This window comes from Durio zibethinus, chromosome 8 (assembly GCF_047325235.1).
Source record: "Durio zibethinus cultivar Kanyao isolate XHJ-2024 chromosome 8, ASM4732523v1, whole genome shotgun sequence".
NCBI classification, from domain to species: Eukaryota; Viridiplantae; Streptophyta; class Magnoliopsida; order Malvales; family Malvaceae; genus Durio; species Durio zibethinus.
This window is the reverse complement of record NC_143169.1, coordinates 5,218,472-5,239,293: the sequence shown is the minus strand read 5'-3', so window position 1 is coordinate 5,239,293 and position 20,822 is coordinate 5,218,472. Positions and strand designations below refer to the sequence as shown.

The following is a 20,822-nucleotide window of genomic DNA, read 5'->3' as shown; positions in this document are numbered from 1 at the left end:
ATGGATTGTTCTTGCTTGAATTTGCTTTGTAGCAATGCTCATCCACCTACAAAAGCACAATTAAATTTTTATTTTAGGTATCCAAACTTTCTTGGGTCCTTGAGTGTTAGTACTAATAATTTTTGTGCATTTTGAAATCCACTTCATTTTAGTAATATCATGTTGAGATATGCTAACTTCTTTTGGAATCCACACTCTCCTAATGAGTTTACCTCTATAGGTGACTTTTTTCAAAGAACAATATTGTATAGAATGACCTAATTTATGATAATATGCACATATGCCAGATGAATCATTTGGCTTAACAAGAAAATTCTTTAAATGAGTCTCTTTGTTGCCACCATTATAGCCTAATCCATCTTTATCAAAGAATATTTTTTGTGTTTTAAGCATGTCATTCAATTTTTGATGTCCCAAATAAAATCTAGAAAATGAGTTATGTAAATTTTCATTTTTCTTAGTCAAATCATTAACATTCAACTTTAAAAGCTCAATTTTCTTTTCTAAGTCATCTTTTACTTTAATCAAGAGTTCATTTTCTAGTTTCAACTTAGAGATCATTTTCTTATATTTCATGTTCATGTTCTCAAATTCTATGGCTAATTCATCATAAGCATCTTGCAATTCATCAAATGTATATGAATTTAAAATCATATGGATTAGAAGTTACCTTGAGCTCATCAAGAGCTATGAGACATAAATTGGCTACTTTCTCCTCATTTGATTCATCATCAGAGAAATCACTATCACTCCATGTTGCAACCATTGCTTTTTTCTTTGGCTTTGTCATGTTTTGCTTCTTCCACAAAGGATAATCAAATTTAATATGACCTAGTTTGTTACATTTATAGCAAATAATCTAATATCTTTCTCTTCTACTTGATTTTCTTTTGATCATTTCCCTTTGTGGTCTTTTTCTACTTGAAGACTTGTTCATCCTTATGAACTTCTTGAATCTTTTTGTGAACATGGCCATCTTTTTATCTTCATTATCCTTTTCTTGTCCAAGATTTTCTTTATCTTCTTGAAAGGTTGATTTAAGAGCAATGCCACCTTTCTTGATTGGTTTTTGTCCTATTTTGAGCTTCATCTTATAGGTAAGGAAATAACCTATTAGTTCATTCAAAAAAAGTGTAAGAGGATCTTTGGACTCTTTAATGACTATTACTTTAGCTTTTTTGCTCTTTAGTAGACTATTAAGAATTTTTTTCACCATCTCCACATATGAGTAAGTCTTCCTAATAGCCTTTAAACTGTTAATGATGTCGATGAAGCAGTTTGACATTTCACTAATGGTTTCATTTGATTTCATCTTAAATAACTCATAATCATGAGTAAGCATATCAATTTTTGTCTCTTTCACTTGATTAGTACCTTTATAAGTGATAGCCAACTTATCTCAAATTTTTTTTACGTTTTCACATAAAGAAACTTTATTGTACTCATTAAACCATAATGCACAAAAGAGTATATGCATTGTTTTGGCATTGAGTTGAGCCATCTTTATATTATTAACATCCCATTCACTATTTTGCTTGATCACCTCTCCATCATCCACTATTTTCATTGAAATTTGAGGGCCATTTACAATGACTCTCCAAACTTCATAATTATTGGCTTGAATAAACAATCTCATCCTACTATTTTAATAGGAGTAATTGTCACCAACATAAAGAAGAGGTTTTACAATTAAATGGTTTTCACTTCTAAGAGTTGTAGCAACTATTTCATTTTCCATGATACACACTTCTTGTTGCTTACTGTATTTTTTATAGCTTGAAGATGGTTACTCTACATTGATCATCATATTTCTTTGAGCCATTTTCAGGATCACTTTTGGATTGTTAGACTTACAAAAAAAGTACTAGCTTTGATACCAATTGTTAGCTCAAAGACTTGAAATAAACCAATAGGGGGTGAATTGGTTGATAATAAAATTTTTAAAAATCAATACTTAATAAGCATAAATTATACAAAACAATTTATCTAAGCAAATGAACACAATAAATAAGAGTAAACTAACAATCTTAAAAACAAGGGATAGAGATAGAGAATTAGACACTAATATTTATAGAGGTTTAGTCCTTTTTTTAGGCATCTACGTCCTCTTTCTTAGCCTCACTTACCAAGGAGTTCAATCCATTATGTGTTAAAAGTTACAACCTAACTTTTCAAAGCTTTACACAATCAACACCACTAACTCTTAAGGATTATCCTCCCCCTTAAGCTCACAATCTCACAATACAAAGTTTCTGAAGTATTTTGCAAGCTTAAAGAACCTCTCTAAGGTTAGGTGTTTATTAACTTGAAGTATAAAGCAATATTGACAAAAGGATTAAGAGAAAAAGCTTATACAATAAGGGATTTTCTACACTTTTCTCTCTTTAAATTGGTTTGAATGCTTGAAAAAGATGGTTAGTGGAGGTAATAAGTTCTCTTAGCTTTCATTTATATATCAAAAGGGTAGATAGCCGTTGCTTGGCATTTAATACTTCAAACTTGTAAAATATCAGACAAGAAAATAGCTATTAAGGCTTTTTGGGCATCAGGGGATCGATTGGGTTAGTGATAAAGAAAGCCCATGTTGTGCGTGAAAACACTTACCCAATCAATCAAGTAGTATACTTGATCAATCCAATGCTTAGGTGATTGATTCCCTATGTAGGAGGATCAATCCCTTTTACTAATTTTCAACCCATCTTAGCATTCTGTATAAAACATAAATCCCTATAGGGAGGGGATCGATTGGTTCTTAATGAATTTTCAGATGTTTGGCTTTTAGAAGAAAAATGGATTGATCCTTTTGGCCTGGGGATTGATCAGGTAAGGGAGGGGATCGATCCCTCCCTTTAGAGGATCGATCCTTTCTATTCAAAACATGCCATAAACCTGTTTTGTTCACAGAATTTGTTTGTTTTAGTTCTTAAAAGAATTTTGGCAAGATAGAAGGCTAAAAAAATGTTCAATTTGAGATTAAAAGAATTTGATTCAAGTTAGGGAAATTTTTTTTTGTCAATTCAAAACTTTTAATCAATTCAAGGCTAACAGATTTGGTTTAAAAAAGATAACTTTTAATTTAATACAAAATTTTTTTGTTAACAATTGTTATGCGGTAAATCGTCTTGATTGCATTTATTCATTCATTCTCATACAAAACTTCTCCAGAGTTGGGATGATTTTGTAAATGTCTTTCCAAATATGCATGATAACATGCCATCCTAATTTTAAAATTGTGACAATCAAGGTTTAAGGATAGATCAATCTTCGAACAATCTAAGGCGATACAACACTCGATATTAAGCTAGACTGATGAAAGAAAAGTAAGTTCTCTATACATAAAACATGGAAAAAGCACAAAAAGAAATGAGGGGATAACTAGAACAAATAATTAAATTACCAAAAAACCTTAGCAAAGGAAAGGCAATGGTCGAAGAAATTGTTGTTTAAAATGGAAATGCTAATGATCCATTATACCATCATGATTTTGGCCTATACCAAGCTCAAGCAACTTTAGATTGCTTTTGAGTTCTTCCTACTTAAGGTTGTTTGCTGTGTTAATTCACTCCTGGTAATTGTGTTGCCTCCCTGTGTTTGGTTCTTTGTAGGGATTTTTTGTCAAAAAAATTAGGAATTGATTGGAGATATCTGATTCTGCTTTTGATTTTCCTTTCCTTCTCCGAATTCTTGATCCCCAAGTTTTTCCACAAGCAAAAGTGAATTTGATTTCCTTAAATTCGCAAATCAATTTTCCAAAATTTTTATTTCTTTATTTTTGTTTTTTCTTTTTTGGGCTGCTGACTTTTAACTTTTTGAATTTAACTAACCAAAAAATAATGAAAATAAGAATATAAATTAAATAAAAAACTAAAACACTTTGGGATCTTTTAATTCTTGGGCTAAAAAACCAATTATAAAATGGAAGGACCAAATAAAGCCATTGTTACCTAAATGAAGAGTAAATTAATAATTAGCTAATACATCTTATCATATTAAATGTGCTTAATTTTATTTAAAATGATTTATTTATTTATACAAATTAAGTAGTATAAAAATATATTTGTATATTATATGTTATTTTATAAAAAAAGGTTATAATTGAAAAAAATATTAAATGAATTTTTTCTTTTTCTTTTCACTATTTATCTAAATAATTGTTGTTAAAAATTTTTTTTATTAATTTTAATTATCCAAACAAGAGATACATGTATTTTTTTTTTAAAAATAATTTTATTTTATTTTATTTATTTATTATTTATATGTATTCAAACATAGTGTAAATGTAGATTAAGTTAAGTAAAGAAGGTTTCCAGGTGGATCAATAATGGGAGATCTAGAATTTTTTAGGTCTCTTTCTAATCCTTTCAGTCTCATTAATCTCTTTTTCAACCAAGAATTCCAAAAATCTTTCCAAAATCTAGTAGATAGATCTAAGTCCAAACTTTCGGGTCTTAACCAACTTTTCACACCACTGTTCTTTACCCAGGAAACCAAGACTGACCAGAAGCAAACCCTTCTAGCTTCCAAAAACCTAAAAGTCTAAAACAAACAAACCCAGAACTTCAAAACCATCAGCCCATAAAATTTATAGTTTTGTATGCTCTAATTGTCTGTTGTGTTGTTCTCGATTGCTTTTGCTTTTGTAATTGCTTGTTGTTCTTGTTGGTTCTTGTCTGATCTTGTGCTGGGGACTTGTTTCCGCATTTTTCGATTATTGCTTTTCAATTGTTTCTTGATGGATTCTTGCTAATGGTTTTCTCTAGGTCAATAGTGTTGCTCGTTGTCTTCCTTCTGTGTCTGATGATTAAGGTTGCTTGGGATTCTTGTTGTACGCTGGAAATTGCGCTGTATGGCTTTAGATTGTTTCTGAGTTTTTCCTGTTTTGAGGCTCTTTGTTGTTTAGATTGTTTATTCTTAAATGCATGCAGTTACTATGAAATTGAGAAGTAGAAGGGAAAAAAGCAAGCCGGATTAAATGTCCAAATTAAGATATATAATATATATATCATCTTAATTAATTAAGCCAAGTAATAAACCAATTGATGAAGCTTATCCCAACGCCAAGGGAGCTTATGGTGCTCGCTTTGAAGGTCATTGGGAGTTCAACCATTTCGATATGCCTACTCAAACCAAGATGTGCCATGAGAAGGGCAACGTGAGTGAGCAGCTCCTTACTTTGCTTAAGTTGCTTGGCATGCTCTCTCCATGCACAGCGCGATGCAGCATAAGTCAGCATGTCCACCCACACACTAGCAATCATTTTCCATTTTTCATCTTCATCCCATCGAACTTCCTGTACCAAATTTACAAATTGTCGGGAGAGCCCGCATCCATCAAAAAACACCGACTTCCTTTGACCTCCTATCGCAAGAAATAACGATCGAGATTCGTCACCAAGATTCTCACTAAGCAATAGTACTCTGGCAGCTTCAGTGATTGTTAATCCCTTTGGTAAAAAATTCATTGCTTCCTTGCAGGTTTCCCGGTGTCGTACCTGACCTATACCTCCAGCAAGCATAGATGGACGCATACAGAGGAGGTACATCATGTAATCTGATAAGCGCTTGCTAATCTGGCCATACGGACCGACATTACCAGGACGTTGAAGATAGAAAAGAATATCGGTAGCGATGTGCCAAAGAAGAATACTGTGTGTGAATTCAACTGCGTTTATGGTCCAACTAAGTTTTAAGCGATCGTCTTTCCCAGTAATCGCGCTATTTCCTCTTTCACCCAATAGTTGAGAGAGGACATCGATCTCGTACCCACTTGTTGCATATTTATTGAACCTCATTTCAATGTGATCACTGATGAATTCAGTCAAATAATTATCCGCATTCTCCCAGGTAGTACGCCTGAATTTCATCAAAGTGTCCTCAGTGTCAAAAATCCTTATTATTTTTTCAAACATAGATTTAGATGCGTTAAGCGTAGTGCAATAACTCAAAGGGCTGTGTTGTGCCAACGATTCCATTCCTACCTTCTTGCCCTTCTTAATACGAAACAACCGGTTAGATGCAATTTCCTGATACCTAAACTTGTTTCCACCTTCGTCAACCAGAGCATTGTCCACTCAGAGAGAACATGCACAACGGCAGAATAAAATTTCAGAAAGATAGCTCCAACCAGCAGCAAATAGGCTATGGCAATGTCAACTTTCGGGCAGCCCGGCTTTGAAACAAATATTGTGAAGGCAGTCAACGCTTAAACAGTAGATGAAAAGCAGATGCATTGTAGAATTACGGCCACTGGAGATAGCATTGTGGGAACCTTTGTGTAGAGCACATCGTACAAAAATCCTAGTTCAGTGGCAACCAATTTGAGATTTTCCTGATCATTGGTGGATGGCAATGCAAATATGGAACTCATTAACTCACTGTATAAGCTCAGCTTCAGGTCTGAAAACAGGGGCTTGAAAAGCTGAAAAGCTGAAAAGACAGATATGCTTGATGAAGACATCTATATTTTTCAAGAATCTGGTTGCGAACTAAATAGTCCTCGAGCTGCTCGACCTCTTCATCCATACCCAGGCCAACTTCTTCCTCAATGTTTTCTACTTTACGAGTTGCAAACAAGGAATTCTTGAACTGTTCGTAGTTTGCACACCGCAAAATCCAATTCCTTTCTCCGTACTTGATTATTCCGGCTATGAATATTGGAATTCCTATAAATGTGTGAGCAGAATTGGTCCAAAACCTGAAGTAGACATAGAAGGCCACTCCAACTTGGACGCATAGCCCGAGCAAGTGTCTCATCCACAGCGCGCTATCCTCTAAGGAGTAAGCAGTGATAGTATCAGGGCCACCAAGATGCAAGAGAAGGAATGGCGCCCAAAATGCAACCAGTGAACTGGTTATTTCCTCCTTGCTGCTCTTAAGGAGGGTACTCAACGCCACGGTTGCCACATAGTCTGCCAACAAGTACGTTAACCAAACAAGCATTGCTACATGGTATGAACGCTTGCCGCTATACTTCCGTCGATTCCCAAATATGATGAGTACAATTTGAAGAAACAGGCTTAACACAACCAACCCCCGGAGCTACCATTTGTACCAGACACTCCTCAGAGAGAGTAACGATAGTTTCTTAATCACAATATCCTTCATCTCCGTGTACAACAGAACAATGCCAACTGAAAATCCAAAACACAGTCTCAAACTGTAAACGATTTCTATTAAAAATATATATACGATACACATGATATGACTAGAACCGACTTGTTGACCATATATATATAATATTGGAAAATAAATATATGTCATACATACAATATAATGCTCTAATGAAATAAGTGGAACGCTAATAAAAATTAACAAAAAATGCCATAAATAGATATAATAATTTATTATCATATTAAGTGAAGTATATTATAGTATAATATTAAGATTATAAGTCATGTTTAGTACATAGAATGATTGATAGGATAATATAATAATTATTATATATTATGTTTGATTTGTATCTAATTGAAAGGGTTTGGATTACTAGAAGGATTATCCTCCTCTTAATATAGATTGATTCAATCTTCTCAAATTGGAGAGGATTATTTTTAATCTATGAGATTAAACTTACATATCTTATTATACCTTTAAAAATTATATTAATAATTTAAATTATATAAACTTTGAGAAAGGATAATTTTGATTAATAAGTAAATTATTTTATTTTAATCCTTAAATATATCAAACATATGATAAGATGACATTATTTAATATAATCTTATTCATAATATCATTTTATCCTGTCACATCATAATTTTGTATACCAAATATAACCTTAATATTATTACCATTGTTTATTATGTTAATGATGCATTTGGTATTTGAACTCTAAAAAAATTCAAATTTATACTTAAATTTTAAAAATATGACATTAAATACTTAAATTTTGTTTTTTAGTGATCATATTGCGCATTCAACTAGTTCCATCATAGTGAAGTGTTATGGGTTTTCAACAATAAATTAAAATCCGAAAATTATTGCATTTAATTGACAATTGTCAACACATCATGTAATTAACGGATGATGGACATGTAGATATTATATTGTAATTCATATAAATTTAGTTTACATATTATTTTGATTTGATAAGTTTAATTCAATCATTAATTCTATCAAATTTTTAATATTAAAAATTTTGACGTGACAGTTGACTTGATGAAATAAGTATTGACTTTGTTAACATGGCATTGATAATGTTGACTTTATTGAAGTCGCAACCTAAATCAATGAAGCCAATAGTCAAATTATGAAAATAGTTCTCATAGTCCCATGAAATTTGAACTTTAGTTTTTTTAATATAATTAATAAAAATCTCATCTCCAAATAAGTCAAATTTGATAATATTGATATAATTACTAATAAAAATCATATTTTTTGAATTTCTAAAAACTCATATTTCAAATTTCTAAAAAATTATTATTTTGAATATTTTTAGAACTTTTTCATTTTTTTAAACTATTAAATTTGATATTTTTAAATTAAAAAAATCATATTTTTTGTTTATTTTAAAATCAGATTAAAAAAAAAAAGATTAACATTTTGACTTTTTAGAAATTTTCTTGTTTTTTTAAAAATATTAAATTTATTTTTTCAATATTTTAATTTTTCTAATTTTTTTTGAAAGTTTATGTATTTTTCAAATTTTAACATTTTTATTTAATCTAAATATTTAATTATATTAATTTTATTTTTTTAGAAATTCTTATAAAATTTTCCATATTTTTAAATTTTTATGTTTTTTAATTAATTTTTAAATTTTTTTTTATTTTTTAATAGGAATTTATAAAATTTTAAAAAAAATTATATTTTTTATGTTATTTAAGTGAATAATAAATTGCAATAAGAAGCTTTTTGTGCTTCGCCATTCCTTTGTTTTACCTTATATTTTTATGCTCTTCCTCAAATATATTAAAACATAACAAATTCTAAAAACTCGTGCCTTCTCTATAATTTATTTATAGTTCATTTAAATACTAAAAAATATAGAAAATTTCTAAAGAACATAAAAGATTTAAAATATAGAAAATTTTAAAAGAATTCTAAAAAAATAAAAACAAAAAAGTTAAATATTTTGATTAAATTAAAATATTAAACTTTGAAAAAAAATACAAACTTTCAAAAAAGGAACTTCATTTAAAAAATTTAAAATATTGGCAAAAATAAATTTTTTCTATTTAAAACGATCATGAAAATATCTAAAAACTCAAAAATTTTAATTTTTAAAAAAATAAAAATATGCTTTTAAAAAATCTAAAAATATGATTTTTAAAAACTAAAATATTTAAAAACTATTAAATTTAATATTTTACAATATGAAAAAATTTTCTAAAAATTCAAAATTTTGATTTTTTAAAATTTAAATTTTGATTTTAAAAAAGTAAAAAGAAATTATTTTACTAGTAATTAGATCAATATTATCCAATTTAGCTTGTCCGTGGACAAGATTTTTATGAATTAAAGTTCAAATTTCGTATAAGTACATGGATCATTTGCATAATTTAATAATTGATTTTATATATTCATGTTACCACAGCAACAAAGTCAATGCTTATGTTATCAAGTCAATAGCTACATCATTAAATTAGTTGCCATGTTAGTATTTTTAATAGCAAAAATTTAATGGAGTTAGTGATTAAGCTAAGATTATCCAATCAAAATAAGTATAAGGACTAAATTTCTATGAATCATAATAAAATGGCTAAATTTTAAATTTTGGCATAATACAAGGACCTATAGCATAATTTGACCTTATAGAAATTACATTTACATTTTACTTAAGATCCAATTTTTTTTTTTATTTATAGTTAATAATAGTCATGGTTAATTTAATAAATCATTGAATATAATTTCGCTTATAATTTTCTAATAAAAGTAATGATGAGTGCAAATTAATCAATTAATTTATGCAAAATGTATGCCTTTTATTTTCATAACTTATATAACAATCAAATCAAATTCACCTTTTCAATTTTATTTTTCCAAACATAATTAAAAAAAGCTAAAATAGACAATTAAAAATAAAAAATAAAAAAACTAAAACTAAAAAAAAAAAAGCCATGTGATACGAGTTGTTTTGTCATCACTTCCTCTATTGACTTTTTTCTTACAATATTTATCTAATTAAAAAAAAAGTAAAAACACAAAAGAAAGGAAATCGCATAAGGGTATCATATGAATTTATTAAACTAATGTGTTAAATAATAACTTTATTAATATAATATAAATAAATATAAAATTAAATAAATAATAAAGTATTTATTTTTATATATACCCGAGGTGAAATCGAACATCCTAAACTTACTTTTGATCCAATCTTTATTTAAAAAAAAATAATCCGACTTCAAATTTTTTTTTTAAAAAGCACTTATTAAACTAGCGTGAATCGAAACTCTTTAAATATTAATTATTTTATCATCTATATATTAGTATTTGTTTTATAAAATTTAATCTAATTAAAAATAAAAAATAAATTCAAAACCAAAAAAAAATATATTACCAAAAAAAAAAAAACTCCAAACACTAAGCCCAAACAATAAATATAAACTCCAAACAAATATAAAAAGAAAAAAAAAAGGATGGGTTGATACTTGTGAGTAGCATGACGAAGGTGGTTGCCAAGTAGGAACCAGATGCACACCGAATCCCTGTTTGACGCTCAGTTTTGCGAGTTGCGAGTTGGAACTCAACCCTTCGACTTTACGATTGGCTGCAATTATGCATAATTAAGTAGCAACATGAGTAATTACTAAATTAGTTCTATGATAAGATAGATATCATCTTCAGATGTAAAAATAAATAAATAAATAAAAATACATATTGAATATAAAGTGTCAAACTTCTTCAAGAATTTATCCATAAATAAACTTTTTTATAATATAATTTGATTAAGAAAAATTTATATCCATACATACAAAATATTTGTATTGTTTCCATATTACTTACTTATCTATATCAACATATTTATTCAATTAATAAAATAAATAAAAATAATGATAAAGATATATTGTTATTAAATTGTTCATGAATCAGTAGGTTAAAGAAAGCCAAACCCGATGGTCATTGAAAAGTTAAAATCCTACCTAATATTTAACTTGGCCCAGCATCAAAAGTTCCAATTTTTAAAAATATATTAAAATATTTTAAAAAATATAAAAATTTATTATGTATTTTAGAATTAAAATTAAATAAAAAAATCAAATTCATTAATAAAATAAATTTTTGGACCAAACCCAAACTACAAAACTTGCGTGCAGAGAGCTCGATTTTGAATTAAGCTAAACTCGCTGGTCGGATGGTAACTCGACTAATGGACTGATCTAAACATTAAAGAGCGAGGGCACACCTGCTTCTGCTTTTGCTTTGTTCTTAGCTTCTGCTTGCTAAGGCTTGAATGGATCTACAAACCAAAAGTACATGCCAAATAGAAATTAAAAAAAAAATTGAGTGTAACGAATTTCTCAGAAAGGTAACAAAGACAAGTCTAGAATTCCATAACAATTTTGTTTCTAACCACCAGTTTGTTTTATAGAGTTGGAGGAGGATTACCGTACGATATGCAACACATGTCCTTTGTCTTGTTAATGAAAAATGGTATAGTATTAATTTTGCGAGACATGAAGCAAAGAATTTCCTTTGCCCTTTTTTCGATATCCTTCACCAACAAATACATAGCAACATTTTGTGAGTTCCTAGACTTTCATCTCCACGAATTTGTAGCTAAAGCTGATTTTTCATTTATATCTTCGACTCTAATATTCCTTTCCAAGTTTTGATTGAAACCAAGATAAAATCTTCAAAGAACATATAAACTGACTTCAATATGCTCTGCAAATACTATATATTTTTTTTAAGGTTTATAATTTTATTTCCACTAATTATTGTAGTCTTACGTTATATTTAGATAAGTATTAATTAAAAAAAAGTTTCTTTCAAATAAATAAAGGATACATGTTAGTTTAAGTAATTAGGATTCAAATTATGATAAATTCAAATATAATAAATTAGCGAATTATTATTTATAATATTTAAAATTTTGATTTTTTTATTTTAATAATTTAATTTTTAAAAAATGTTATAATCACTTGACATAAGCAAACTTATCATTAAGCATTCTATATCATTATACCTTGGGGAAAAGATAATCAAAAAAAATTTTCAAAACATCATGTGATCAAACACTTAATTTATTTTAAATTCTATCATCACTATTTTTGGTAATTATTTTCAAAAGAATTTACTTTTTTCTTAAATTATTCTCTTTGTTTTCTTCTCTTCTCTTCTTTACAAAAGGAAAAAGAAAGAAAAAGAGAAGTTCCCTGTCTAGGTGTCCTTTTGAACAAAAAAAAAAAAAGTAACAAACATAACGACAATGATATTTATATTTTGGGGAATTAGAAAAAAAGGTGGCCTATTATAAATTTTTATCATAAGAAAAGTATTTATTAGGAAAGAAATGGAAGCTTTTAAATTTATTATTACTGTTTTCACCTTAATCTAAAGAAGAAAACAAGGAAATTTTATATATATATATGATCTTAATTAATTAAGCCAAGTAATAAGCCAATTGATGAAGCTTATCCCAACGCCAAGGGGGCTTATGGTGCTCGCTTTTAAGGTCATCCGAAAGTTCAGCCATTTCGATATGCCTACTCAAACCAAGATGTGCCATGAGAAGGGCAACGTGAGTGAGCAGCTCCTTACTTTGCTTAAGTTGCTTGGCATGCTCTCTCCATGCACAGTGCGATGCAGCATAAGTCAGCATGTCCGCCCACACGCTAGCAATCATTTTCCATTTTTCTTCTTCATCCCATCGAAATTGCTTTACCAACATTACCAATTTTCGGGAGAGCACGCATCCATCAAAAAACACCGACTTCCTTTGACCTCCTATCGCAAGAAATAACGATCGAGATTCGTCATCAAGATTCTCACTAAGAAATAGTACTCTGGCAGCTTCAGTGATTGTTAAACCCCTTGGTAAAAAATTCATTGCTTCCTTGCAGGTTTCCCGGTGTCGTACCTGACCTATACCTTCAGGAAGCATAGATGGACGCATACAGAGGAGGTACATCATGTAATCAGATAAGCGCTTGCTAATCTGGCCATACGGACCGACATTACCAGGACGTTGAAGATAGAAAAGAATATCGGTAGCGATGTGCCAAAGAAGAATACTGTGTGTGAATTCAACCTCGTTTATGGTCCAACTGAGTTTTAATTCAGGGTCTGTCCCAGTAATCCCGCTATTTCCTCTTTCACCCAATAGGGAAGAGAGTACATCGATCTTGTTCCCCATTGCTGCATATTTATTGAACCTCATTTCAATGTGATCACTGATGAATTCAGTCAAATAACTATCCACATTCTCCCAGGTAGTATGCCTGAATTTCATCAAAGTGTCATCAGTGTCAAAAATCCTTATTATTTTTTTAAACATAGATTTAGATTTGTTGAGCTTAGTGCAATAACTCAAAAGGCTGTGTTGTGCCAACGATTTCATTCCTACCTTCTTGCCCTTCTTAATATGGAGCAACCAGTTAGATGCAATTGCCTGATACCTAAACTTGTTTCCACCTTTCGTCAACCAGAGCATTGTCCACTCAGAGAGAACATGCACAACGGCAGAATAAAATTCCAGAAGGATAGCTCCAACCAGCAGCAAATAGGCTATGGCAATGTCAACTTTCGGGTAGCCCGACTTAGAAACAAATATCGTGAAGGCGGTCAACGCTGAAACGGTAGATGAAAAGCAGATGCATCGTAGAATTACACCCACCGGAGATAGCATTATGGGAACCTTTGTGTAGAGGACATCGTACAAAAATCCTAGTTCAGTGGCAACCAGTTTGAGATTTTCCTGATCATTGGTGCATGGCAATGTATATATGGAACTCATTAACTCTTTGTATACCCTCAACTTGAGGTCTGAAAACAGGGGCTTGAAAAGCTGAAATGATAGATATGCTTGATGAAGATATCTATATTTTTCAAGAATCCGGTTGTGAACTAAATAGTCCTTGAGCTGCTCGACCTCTTCCTCCATTCCAAGGCCAACTTCTTCCTCAATGTTTTCTACTTTACGAGTTGCAAATAAGGAATTCTTGAACTGTTCGTAGTTTGCAGACCGCAAAATCCAATTCCTTTCTCCGTACTTGATTATTCCGGCTATGAATATTGGAATTCCTATAAATGTGTGAGCAGAATTGGTCCAAAACCTGAAGTAGACATAGAAGGCCACTCCAACTTGGACGCATAACCCGAACAAGTGTCTCATCCACTGCGCGTTGTCTTCTAAGGAGTAAGCAGTGATAGTATCAGGGCCACCAAGATGCAAGAGAAGGAATGGCGCCCAAAATGCAACCAGTGAACTGGTTATTTCCTCCTTGCTGCTCTTAAGGAGGGTACTCAACGCCACGGTTGCCACATAGTCTGCCAACAAGTACGTTAACCAAACAAGCATTGCTACATGGTATGAACGCTTGCCGCTATACTTCCGTCGATTCCCGAATATGACGAGTACAATTTGAAGAAACAGGCTGAGTGTCACGAGTCGAGACTTAAGCTCCAACTCGCGCGACTTCGGGACTCGGGCATTCACCCTTCCGGCGTCCCGAATCAGCCTGACCGCCACGGTTCACACCCTTGTGAGGTATTGTCCGCTCTGGCCCCCATGGTCTCACGGTTTTGTCTTACAAAAGGCGCCTCACAAGGTGGAGGTGGTGTGAACCCTTACCCTCCTATTATGTTCGATGTGGGATTCAGGACTCTTCCTTAGGTCCGTGACATTCTCCAGCATCCAATCTCGTGACGCCCTTGTTACGGAGGCCGGCCACCCTGCCTACCTCCCTCGAGGTGTTCGGCATGGATCGAACGATTTAGGGCTGGCTCTGATACCACTTGTCACGAGTCGATACTTAAGCTCCGAACCCGCGCGGCTCCGGGACCCGGGCATTCACCCTTCCGGCGTCCCGAATCAGTCTGACCGTCACGGTTCACACCCTTGTGAGGTATTATCCGCTCTGGCCCCCATGACCTCACGGTTTTGTCCTACAAAAGGTGACTCACAAGACGGAGGTGGTGTGAACCCTTTTATATCCCAAGGACCCTCCTATTATGTTCGATGTGTGATTCAAGACTCTTACTTAGGTCCGTGACACTGAGCACAACCAGCCCCCGAAGCTCCCATTTGTACCATATACTCCTTAGAGAGCGTGACGATAGTTTCTTAATCACAATATCCTTCATCTCCGTGTACAACAGAGCAATGCCAACTGAAAATCCAAAACACAGTCTCAAACTGTAAAGGATTTCTATTAAAAATATATATACGATACACATGATATGACAAGAACCGACTTGTTGACCACATATATATAATATTGGAAAATAAATATATGTCATACATACAATATAATGCTATAATGAAACCAGTGGAACGCTAATAAAAATTAAAAAGAAAGGTACCATAAATAGATATAATAATTTATTATCATATTAAGTGAAGTATATTACAGTGGAATATCGAGATTATAGGTCATGTTTAGTACATAGAATAATTAATAGGATAGTATGATAATCATATTATATTATGTTTGGTTTGTATCTAATTGAAAGGGATGAGATTAGAAAGAGAATTATCTTTCTCTTAATATAGAATGATTCAATCATCCTAAATTAAAGAGGATTATTTTTAATCTATGAGATTAAATTTACATATTTTATTATACCTTTAAAAATTATATTAATAATTTAAATTACATAAACTTTGAGAAAAGATAATATTGATTAATAAATAAATTATTTTATTTTAATATTTGTATATATCAAACATAAGATAAGATGATATTATTTAATCTAATTATATTCATAATATTATTTTATCCTATTATATCATAATTTTGTGTACTAAATATAACCTTAATATTATTACCATTGTTTCTTATGTTAATGATGCATTTGGTATTGGAACTCTAAAACAATTCAAATTTATACTTAAATTTTAAAAATATGCCATTAAAAACTTAAATTTTGTTTTTTATTGATCATGTTGCTCATTCAACTAGTTCCATCATAGTGAAGTGTTACGGGTTTTCAACTATAAATTAAAATATGAAAATTATAGCATTTAATTAACAATTGTCAACACATCATGTAATTGACGGATGCTGGACACCTAGATATTATATTGTAATTCATATAAATTTAATTCACATATTATTTAAATTTGATAATTTTAGTTCAATCATTAATTTTGTTAAATTTTTAATATTAAAATTTTGACATGACAATTGACTTGATGAAATATTGACTTTGTTAACATAGTATTTATAATGTTGACTTTATTTATGTTGCAACCTGAATGAATGAAACCAATAGTCAAATTATGAAAGCAGTTCCTATAGTCCCATGGAATTTGAATTTTAGTTTTTTTAATATAATTTATAAAAATCTCATCTTCAAATAAGTTGAATTTGATAATATTGATCTAATTACCAATAAAATTCATATTTTTTGAATTTCTAAAAAATCATATTTCAAAATTCTAAAAAATTATTATTTTGAATTTTTTAGAACTTTTTCATTTTTTTAAACTATTAAATTTGATATTTTTAAATTTAAAAAAATTCATATTTTTTATTTATTTTAAAATCAAATTTTTTTTTAAAAAAATATTAACATTTTGACTTTTTGGAAATTTTCTTGATTTTTTAAAAATATTAAATTTATTTTTTCAATATTTTAATTTTTCTAAAATTTCTTTTTTTTTTGAAAGTTTGTTTTTTTTTTCAAATTTTAACATTTTTATTTAATCTAAATATTTAATTTTATTAATTTTAATTTTTAGAATTTCTTATAAAGTTTTCCATAGTCTTAAATTTTTATTTTTTATTAACGTTTAATTTTTTTATTTTTTAAAAAGAGTTTATAAATTTTAAAATATTTTTATTTATTTAAGTGAATAATAAATTGCAATTAGAAGCTCTCCGTGCTTGTCATTCCTTTGTTTTACCTTATATTTTTATGCTCTTCCTCAAATATATTAAAACATAACAAATTTTAAAAAATCGTGCCTTCTCCATAATTTATTTATATTTCATTTAAATACTAATAAATATAGAAAATTTCTAAAGAGAAAAAAAGATTAAAAATATAGAAAATTTTAAAAGAATTCTAAAAAACTAAAAGCAAAAAATTAAATATTTTGACTAAACTAAAATATTAAACTTTGAAAAAAAATACAAACTTCCAAAAAAGGAACTTTATTTAAAAAAATTTAAAATATTGACAAAATTAAATTTTTACTACTTAAAAAAATCATGAAAATATCTAAAAATTCAAAATATTTAATTTTTTAAAAAATAAATATGCTTTAAAAAAATCTAAAAATACGATTTTGAAAAACTAAAATGTTTAAAAATTATTAAATTTAATATTTTACAATATGAAAAAATTTTCTAAAAATTCAAAATATTGATATTTTTAAATTTAAATTTAAATTTCAAAAAATAAAAATAAATGATTTTTACTGGTAATTAGATCAACATTATCAAATTCAACTTGTACGTATATGAGTTTTTTATGAATTATACTTAAGAGACTAAAGTTCAAATTTCGTGTAAGTACATAAACCATTTGTATAATTTAATAATTGATTTCATATATTAATATTACCACGTCAACAAATTCAATGCATATATCATTAAGTCAATGGCCACGTTATTAAATTAATTGCCATGTTAGTATTTTTAATAGCAAAAATTTAATAGAGTTAGTGATTAGACTAAGATTATCCAATTAGAAAAAGTATGAAGACTAAATTTGTATGAATCATAATACAATGACTAAATTTTAAATTTTGGCATAATACAAAGACCTATAGCATAATTTGACCTTATAGAAATTAAGTTTGCATTTTACTACAGATCCAATTTTTTTTAATTTATAGTTAATAATACTCATGATTAATTTAATAAATCAGTGAGTATAATTCGTTTATAATTTTCTAATAGAAGTAATGATGAGTGCAAATTTATCAATTAATTTTATGCATAATGTATGCCTTTTATTTTCATAATTTATATAACAAATCAAATTAAATTCACCTTTTCAAATTTATTTTTTCAAACATATTTTAAAAAATTAAAATAGACAATTAAAAAATAAACAATAAAAAAGCTAAAACTAAAAAAAGAGCCAAATAAAGATGTCACATGTACACCTCTATTTAGGGATGGTAACGAGTTAGGTAAAAGTGAGTTTATGCTAATCCCGATGCCAACTTGATGTCAGTTATTACTTTTGTATACTCGACCTAACCCGATGTATATATATATATATATATATATATATATATAACCCGTATTTGACTAGACTTCATCCAAAATCAATTCAATAATATCACATTCATGAAAATATTATTTTTCAATATAAATTACAAATTAATTATATATAACTATAATATTTAATTAAATTAAGGTATTAAATAATAATATTTTTAATATAATGCATATATAAATATAAAATTAAGTAAATAATAAAATATATTCTTATATATATCTTGGGACGATACGAGATGGGCATTATAAATCCACCTCTAACCTGATCCTAATTTTCAAAAAAGGAAAACCATCCTAGTCCAAGTTGATTTTGATTTTATAAAAATGTCCCTAATGGATTTGAGGGTAGAAATTCATCGAATACAGATTGGTTTGTTATCCTATCTCCATTAATCCAATTTGTCTTTTTTTACAAAATTTATCTTATTAAAAAAGGAAAAAACGGGAATGATCAAAGAAAAAAAAAAGCCAAATGGTAGTGCCACATAAAAACTTTTATTACCCATTTATCTTTCAAAATATGGATAAGAAATACTAAACTAGACAATTAAAAAAAGAATAAGGTAAAGGCCCAAGAAAAAAATAAGCCAAATGAAGGTGTCACATGAACACTACCATTTAAGGATCACAACAGGTTTGGTTGGGGCCAGTTTACGTTCACTTGACTTCAACTCGTTTTTAATAATTCAACTCAACTCATAATCTAACCTTAAATTGAGTTTTTTTTTTTTTTTTTTTTAATCCTTGATCTTGACCCAACATATATATGTTTAGCTCACATCTGACTTGCATTGATCTAAAATTAATTTAATAATTTTAACTAAATATAATGTTCATAAAACATTATTTTTTAATATAAATTACGTTTTAATTATGTATAACTATAGTATTTTGTTAAATTATAGTATTAAATAATAACTTTATTAATAAAATATATAATTAAATAAATAATAAAATACGTTTTTATGAAATACCTTAAACTTGTCTCTGACTCGACTTTGATTTCAAAAAGAAAAAACTCCATCCTAATCCCAATTTTTAAAAAATTACTTATTGGATCAAGGTGAATCGAAAACCATGGGATACGAGTTGTTTTGTCATCACTACCTCCATTGACTTTTTTCTTACAATATTTATCTAATTAAAAAAAAGGTAAAAACAAAAAAAAAAGAAATGACGAAAAAAGAAAAGAAAGAAAATCACATAAGGGTATCATATGAATTTATCAAACTAATGTGTTAATTAATAACTTTATTAATATAATATAAATAAATATAAAATTAAATAAATAATAAAGTATTTATTTTTATATATACCTGAGATGGGACTGAACGTCCAAAGCCTATTTCTGACTTGATCCTTATTTTAAAAAAAAATACAATCTGACTTCAAATTTATAAAAAAAAAAAAAAAAAAGCACTTATTAAGTAGGTGCAAACTAAAATTCTTCAAATACTAATTATTTTATCATCTCTATGTTAATATTTTTTTCTTATAAACTTTATCTAATTAAAAATAAAAAATAAAGTCAAAACCAAAAAAAATATTACCAAAAAAAAAAAAATCCAAACCCTTAACCCAAACAAAAAATATAAACTCCAAACAAATATATATATAAAAAGGAAGGATGAGTTGATACTTGTGAGTAGCATGACGAAGGCAGTTGCCAAGTAGGAACCAGATGCCCCAAATCCCTGTTTAATGCTCAGTTTTGTGAGTTGTGAGTTGGAACTCAACCCTTTAACTTTACAACTGGCTGTAATTATACATAATTAAGTAGTAACATGAGTAATTACTGAATTAGTTCATGATAAGGTAGATATCATCTTCAGATGTAAAAATAAATAAATAAATAAAAATACATATTGGATATACAATGTCAAACTTCTTCAAGAATTTATCCATAAATAAACTTTTTAAATAATATAATTTGATTAAGAAAAATTTATATCTGTACAAATAAAATATTTGTATTGTTTCCATAGTAATTACTTATCTATATCAATGCATTTATTCTATTAATAAAATAAATAAATAAAATAAAGATATATTATTATTAAATTACTCATGAATCAACAAGTTAAGAAAAGCCAAACCCGATGGTCATTGAAAAGTTAAAATCCTACCCAAGATTTAACTCGGCCCAGCATCCAAAAGATCCAATTTTAAAAAATATAAAAATTTATTATATATTTTAGAATTAAATTAAATAAAAAAATCAAATTCATTAATAAAATAAAATTTCGGACCAGACCCAAACTACAAAACTTGCGTGCAGAGAGCTCATTTTGAATCAAGCTAAACTCGCAGGTCGAACGGTAACCCGACTAATGGATTGGTCTAAACGTTAAAAAGCGAGGGCACACCTGCTTCTGCTTTTGCTTTGTTCTAGCTTCTGCTTGCTAAGGCTTAAATGGATTTACAAACCAAAAGTATATGCTAGATAGAAATTAAAAAAAATTAAGTATAATGAATTTCCTAGAAAGCT

General features: G+C 28.8%; 2 protein-coding genes and 1 long non-coding RNA gene across 3 annotated transcripts; all 3 read right to left on the bottom strand.

The window, feature by feature from the left end:
* Window positions 1-5,011: 5,011 nt before the first annotated feature.
* LOC149517337 (uncharacterized) lies at window positions 5,012-7,044 on the bottom strand. The gene is made up of 4 exons (XM_089765167.1): window positions 6,999-7,044; window positions 6,524-6,907; window positions 6,228-6,425; window positions 5,012-6,069 (listed from the first exon to the last, which is right to left on the bottom strand). Exons 1-4 carry the CDS (start codon window positions 7,042-7,044, stop codon window positions 5,012-5,014), a joined length of 1,686 nt encoding a protein of 561 aa, XP_089621293.1.
* Window positions 7,045-10,381: 3,337 nt separating this feature from the next.
* On the bottom strand, window positions 10,382-11,816 carry LOC111278867 (uncharacterized). The gene is made up of 3 exons (XR_002688813.2): window positions 11,544-11,816; window positions 11,341-11,394; window positions 10,382-10,704 (listed from the first exon to the last, which is right to left on the bottom strand). It is a non-coding gene; the product is annotated as an uncharacterized LOC111278867 (long non-coding RNA).
* Window positions 11,817-12,540: 724 nt separating this feature from the next.
* LOC111278356 (uncharacterized) lies at window positions 12,541-14,457 on the bottom strand. Its single transcript, XM_022865015.2, has one exon. It carries the CDS (start codon window positions 14,455-14,457, stop codon window positions 12,541-12,543), a length of 1,917 nt encoding a protein of 638 aa, XP_022720750.2.
* Between the last annotated feature and the right edge of the window lie 6,365 nt (window positions 14,458-20,822).

Coding starts and splice junctions, on each gene's coding strand:
- LOC111278356 (XM_022865015.2), bottom strand. CDS start 14,457: ATGCTTGTTTGGTTAACGTACTTGTTGGCAGACTATGTGGCAACCGTG.
- LOC149517337 (XM_089765167.1), bottom strand. CDS start 7,044: ATGGTAGCTCCGGGGGTTGGTTGTGTTAAGCCTGTTTCTTCAAATT. Junction 6,426..6,523: donor TGAGGAAGAAGTTGGCCTGG/GTATGGATGAAG, acceptor CTGTCTTTTCAG/CTTTTCAGCTTTTCAAGCCC. Junction 6,070..6,227: donor AGTGGCCGTAATTCTACAAT/GCATCTGCTTTT, acceptor GTTCTCTCTGAG/TGGACAATGCTCTGGTTGAC.